Raw genomic sequence first — 6,000 nt, forward strand, 5'->3', positions numbered from 1 at the left:
AGTAAAGTTGGAAGGGACCTTGAAGATCATCTAGTCCAACCCCCTGCTCAGGCAGGAAACCCTATACCATTTCGGACAAATGGCTGTCCAGTCTCTTCTTAAAAACTTCCAGTGTTGGAGCATTCACCGCTTCTGGAGGCAGGTTGTTCCACTGGTTAATTGTTCTCACTGTCAGGAAGTTTCTCCTTAGTTCTAGATTTGTATTATTTTTCATTCTAGGGTATTATAAAAATATACACATTTAGATGGCAGATTAGTTGGATCATGCAATAGTGAAGAAATTCAGATACATTATGAGAGTAAAGTTGCCAGTGATGCAACTTTTGGATTTGAAATAATTGGATATTACAAGGCACCATTTGCTTGTATTGTTATTTAAATCCATGATGTTACTATGATGTTTCTCTTTTTTATATTCAGTTTTAGAATTCTTCAGAGAACATTGAATACTTGGTGCATAATTTACTCTAATACTGTTTTGTTTTTGTAGTGGTTTTGTAGGTGTTAAAATGTTGCCATTATTTTTTTAATTTTGCTAGTGAGAAGAAAAAAGAGAAAGAACGTGAAGAACTATGGAAGAAACTGGAAGATTTGGAACTGAAAAGAGGTCTTAGACGTGATGGAATAATTCCAACTTAACAAAAAGAAACAAAGCAGCATTAATTAACCTGTGGAGTCACACATGTATGTAGTAGAAGATGGAGCAACAGTTTTCTGTATTGTGCAACTTTACAGTAGATTTCACATTTGTTTCATTATTACAACAGCACTGTATATATCTGTCTCTAAGTAAAAAAAAAATAAGGACTTCAATCCAAAGTTTGGACAACAGATGGACTTTTCAGAACTTTAAAAAAAATCATTGTTTTAACCCTTTAAAGCAGTCTTCAAAAGATCTGTTGATGAAAATTGCTATGTCCAAATTCCATTGTCAGGACCTGTTCCTTATTTATCATTAGCAGAGAGTGATACAATTTCAAATGTGAACAATCTTAAATTTAGCTTGTGTTTCTGCTAAACTGTTAAATGTATTTATAGTAAAAGAGAAAAAAGATTGTCATTTTCTTATGAGTTTGTGTAACATCTTTCTCCTCTGATAACTATGATGTAATTTGACTTTATTTTTTTTCTCCTTTTTGCACATCTTGAGTTGAATGTTTATACAGAATAGGGCCATGAAAAATAGAGGTCCTTAATGCTAAGAAGTTTTTTTTTTCCTGGTGTAAGCAACTTTTGAGTACCAGACTTGCTTTGGTGCTCCTTCAGTGTGAACATTATAAATAAGTATGAGGTGGTTATAATCAGGATTGGGAAGTATGCTCTGAATTTGTCAATGTATCAATTGACAGTGAATCAAAGCTCATCTCACCAATCCTTAACTAAGTGTGCAGTGGCAACAACACAAGACTTCAATATATGATCAGTATTAAATGTACACCGTTGATCATATGAGACCAGATTTGTGTTAGTAATACTGAGGCTAAATTATTGTATTGCTATATTTTTCTTTAGGCCATTTGAAAATAATTTTTAAAAATATACCAATGAAATGGGTCTATGACTGTCATGATGGATCGAATATGTGTTAACAGGTGAGGGATGAGTTGAGTAAAGAGTTTGAATTATTTGAAGTTGTTGCCTTCCCTCTCTAGATATATATTTATTAAACATTCCAGCCAAAAAGAAAAAAGAAAAGATGTAATCTTTGGGGAGGAAAGATTTAGTGGTGAGTTTGCACCCTAATGGTATTTCTCATCACAGTAACATCTTTTTTTTGCTTTGAGCTGGAATGGATTATGGATAAAATGTTTCAGCATCCTAAAGTTGGATGCCATTCCCAGTTTTATTTGTTATCAAAAGTGGTTCTCAAGATGCTATTGAAAGAAGAATAGCCCAGTTCTGACAACCCTAATGTCCTGAGTATTAATAATAAAATTTAAAATGATTTTATATGAAAGGTGCATTGTGACCAAATTGTTCAAGGTTTAAAAAAAAAGAGGGCTGTATTATAAGTATACATTACTGGCTATCTGCTTTGTATTTAAAAGTGGAATCTCACATCTTTGGTAGATAAAATGCTGATAAGACTTGTGTACAGTATATATTTAGCTAATGCAGGTGCATTATTATATACCGTAAGGTATGTGTTTTTCAGGATTTTTCTCCAGGATGCTTTTGAACTGTTACAGACAGCATATGACAACAGTGATTGATAATCCTAAACCATTGATCCAGCATTACTTACAGTATAAAACTGAGTTGTTGTTCATGATTCTTTTGTGATATTTGCAAACATGAATTTACAACTTGTTGGCATTGACAAAAATGTGGTATTAATTATAAGCTTATATATTTTTCTTCCTGCCATATAAATATTTGGTAGACTTCATGGATTTATTGTTTTCACCCCTAGCCCCAGCTTCAGCCCCCAAGACAACTGGGAGAGAAAAAACACACCAATCCTATCTGACTATTTTGGGATTATCAGGTCACAGTTTGTACATATGGGTCTTTCATACTGATGTTGTGAATTGAAGAGCTTTGTAAAAACTTGACACTGCTAAATCAAGGTGGGTTGGGGGATTCGGAATTAAACTAGTCCTATATAACACTGAATACAACATGGTTTAATGGTATTAATCTAAGCCTCTTTTAAGAACATTGACTGGGACTCAATGTAAACTTGGCAGATGTTGCCATAGGCGAAATGTTCTATTTTAAAAAGTGCTGGAGCAAAGGTGCAACCTGAAATTCTGAAGATGAAATAAATTTATAACAAATCATATCCCTTAGACCTTCTTGATTTTGACGGTCCTTTTTATTGTAGGTTTTGGGTTTAATCTGTTTCTCTCTAACTAAAATATTTTAGAGTAGCATTAAAAAAAAAAAAATCCATGTTTTAGAGTTAGTGACTTGACTCCCAGTTGTTTTCAGCAGCAGGGCTTTTTTGGTCATAGAACGCCCAGAACGGAGTTCCGGCACCTTTTTTGGATGCAACCTTGTAGGGTAGGCAAGGCGGGTTGTATGATGTATGTGAGTTCCGGCACCTTTTTTTTTTTTTTTTTTTACAAAAAAAGCACTGTTCAGCAGTATTACCTTAGGGACAGTTTTCAGATCATTTTTTCTTTAGAGAGAAAAAATGTATTATTCTACAGGCAGGTTTCTATATGAAGAGATATAAACATTTAATATGAGATGCCTTCTATTAAGTGGCTTTCTCTGAGTAAAGAACAAAGATGGCTCTGATTACTCAAACCTGATTCTATTGCATTTCGTTCCCAGACATTAGATTTGTTTCTTTTTCATATTTCTTAACCACCCATCTCCCTTGGAGAGGGGCTCTTGGAAAGATTTCCAGATGCCATATTGGTGGAGATTAGAGTAAAAAAGGCTACCCACAAAAAATGAGTTCATCCCAACCACATATTTTCACATTGGTAAAATAAGGAATAAAATATTAAATGAATGCTAGCAAGACATGACAGACAAGGTTATTATTATGTAAGTGCTGGGTTGTTAAACTGGCCCCCCGCCTGATGACAATATTATAACAAATTTACACAAGTCTAATTAACTTGTTGTACAAGTCTAAGCCTCTGTTACATTCATAATAGTGAGACACATGTAACAATTTTATAGCAATTTGGAAAAAGTGCTAAATGCAACATCTTTTTAGGCTCAAAAAAAGATAAATATAGAAGTAAAGAGCAGATATTGATGAGGAAAGCACAGACAAATCTAAACAAGATCATGAAGGAAAAGATGATTTCTATAGAGGAAATAGACCAAAACAGTTATAATGCATTGTAAAGTCTGTACACTGAAAAAGAGAAATAAAGACATCTTCAAATAATGAATTTGGAGCTACTTACTGAAAGTAATAAGGACTTCTTGAAGAATCAGACAGCCTTGGACAACATTTATATTGAGGTGATGATGGGCAAGCAGTAATTCACGTACTTTGATCATGTGAAATGATAGATAATAAACCAGAAAAAAATGGCTATCTTCAGCAAGTTTGAGGAAAGGAAGAAAAACAGACCATGAGTCAGACGAATGGATGGATCAAGGACACTACCAACATGTTCATGGAACAGCTTCAGATTATAGCCAAGAACAGTTTAAAATGAGGACCATTTGTCTATTCAAATATCAGGGACCAGGTGCTCAGGGCACTTAATTTTTTTTTTATTATTTTTTTAAAGGACTCATTCGAAAAGAATTTGCTTTTGTTGAAGTGCAGTAAAAAAGATGCCAGGGGCACAGATTGCTCTGGAGAGAGTTGTAGTGATAGAGTCCACTACTAAAACTGCGATTTCATTAAAAGGCAACCCACCTGCCCAGGGGTGGGCACTTAATTTTCCCAAGGGAGAAACTGGGACTGTTGTGGAAGACTACCAGCCTGACTTTTTGTCACCCCAGCCCCCTGATGCTGCCCCCCCTTTCCCCTCACCATCTGACACCATGGACACAGGCAGGACTGGGACTGCTTATGGGCCGAGTGTGGCCCATAGGCCATAAAATGCCCAGGTTAACACTTGCCCAATTTCATTTGATAGATAGTTGAAGCACAGCCTTTCTGCATCAAGCAGAACTCTATAAGCCACAAATTCTGATTTTTTCAAGGACAAATTATTCCCTTTTTCAATGTAAAAAGTTTTTCTCCAGTTGTTAAATTATCTAAATTAACCCAAGCTGAAGATAAAGAAATAGCATTTAAGCATAGTGCTTTGAGATATGAAATCTCAAAATAATACTGTAAGCTGCCCAGAGTTAACCTGTGGTAAGTTTGGCTGCCAATAAATTTAATAAATAAAATCTAGATTAAAAAATCTCAGAAGATAAAACCAAGTTAATTGACCTCAATCTTTTTTAAAATATTCAGGAATCAAGATAGTCTATTTTGACTTAGATCACAACTTTGTAAACATTTCATTGCATATATTGTTATTTATATTTTAAACTTAATTAAATGCTTTAGACCTGAAATCCCTAATGTGGGACTCTTGGACCAATATGGCCATAGGCTTTGTTCTTGGGATCCATCACAATCCTGCCCATTTTTTAATATTTTTAATTTACACAAAATGAAAGTAAGTAATTCCAACTGAGGTAGATTTCTATCAGATGCCAATATAAATTCACCATTATCTCCCACTACCAGATAAATCACAATATCTTTTTCCAAACTCTTCATCATTTCTCCATTCCTTCCTCTAATCCTGCTGTTTATTCAATCCAATAAAATCAATATTGTGGCCCCAAGTGCAAAAAGACAAATGCCCTAAACTCTTGTTTGTTTTTTAAAAAAACCCACATTTCATTCATGGTGCACAAAGCTTCAATCTAAAAGCATGTCGTTGGATTCTTAACAGTGAAGCAAATACAACTTTTCACTCCAGTCCAAGGGTTTTGATTTAGAATGATGTTTCAAAAATCTTAATTTGTTATATTTTGTTATGCCTAAAAGGAAATCTAAGAAAACATTTAAGTTCTTACACACACTGCTGAGAGCAGCCATAGCCACAGAAAAAACGCATGTGTTTTTAATGAAACAGTTCCTTTGCAATTTGTGACAAAAATGACTACATAGATAACAGGAAAGGTGCAATAAATCAATTTAAAATCATACATCCTAACATGGGTATCTGCAGGGGTAGATGTGTTAAAATCTGCAAGATATTGGGTGAGGTATTGCAGCCAAACTCCATCCTTTTTATATACATAGCAATGTTGCACAGGTGAGGGACTTCAGTTGTGATGCTGTGCCTAACTTCTTGCAGGTTTTGATCTCAATGCCACAAACACACATTTGGATACATGTTTTTGTTGGACTTAAAGTAAGTACTGATTTAGCCTCAGTTACTAATGCCTCCCTCCTCTAGAGCTATTTATTTATTAAATTTATAGATAATTTATTCAATCAGTCCAAATTGAGTAAATAAAGATCTCCACAGCAAATATTGTTAAATGACCTGAAAATTCTAGCATCCTGAGAAG

General features: G+C 34.4%; 1 protein-coding gene across 1 annotated transcript in view; it reads left to right on the forward strand.

Annotated features, from left to right (window-relative positions):
* PPP2R5E (protein phosphatase 2 regulatory subunit B'epsilon) overlaps positions 1–2,891 on the forward strand; it is a 71,620-nt gene extending 68,729 nt beyond the window's left edge. The window contains exon 15 of the mRNA XM_015822460.1: positions 540–2,891. Within this exon, the coding sequence (XP_015677946.1) occupies positions 540–639 (100 nt within the window). The 3' untranslated portion in view covers positions 640–2,891. The remainder of the gene's footprint in view (positions 1–539) is intronic.
* The last annotated feature ends 3,109 nt before the right edge of the window (positions 2,892–6,000 follow it).

Source organism: Protobothrops mucrosquamatus, unplaced genomic scaffold (genome assembly GCF_001527695.2).
Source record: "Protobothrops mucrosquamatus isolate PMUCROS unplaced genomic scaffold, P.Mucros_1.0 scaffold1575, whole genome shotgun sequence".
In the NCBI taxonomy this organism is placed as follows: domain Eukaryota; kingdom Metazoa; phylum Chordata; class Lepidosauria; order Squamata; family Viperidae; genus Protobothrops; species Protobothrops mucrosquamatus.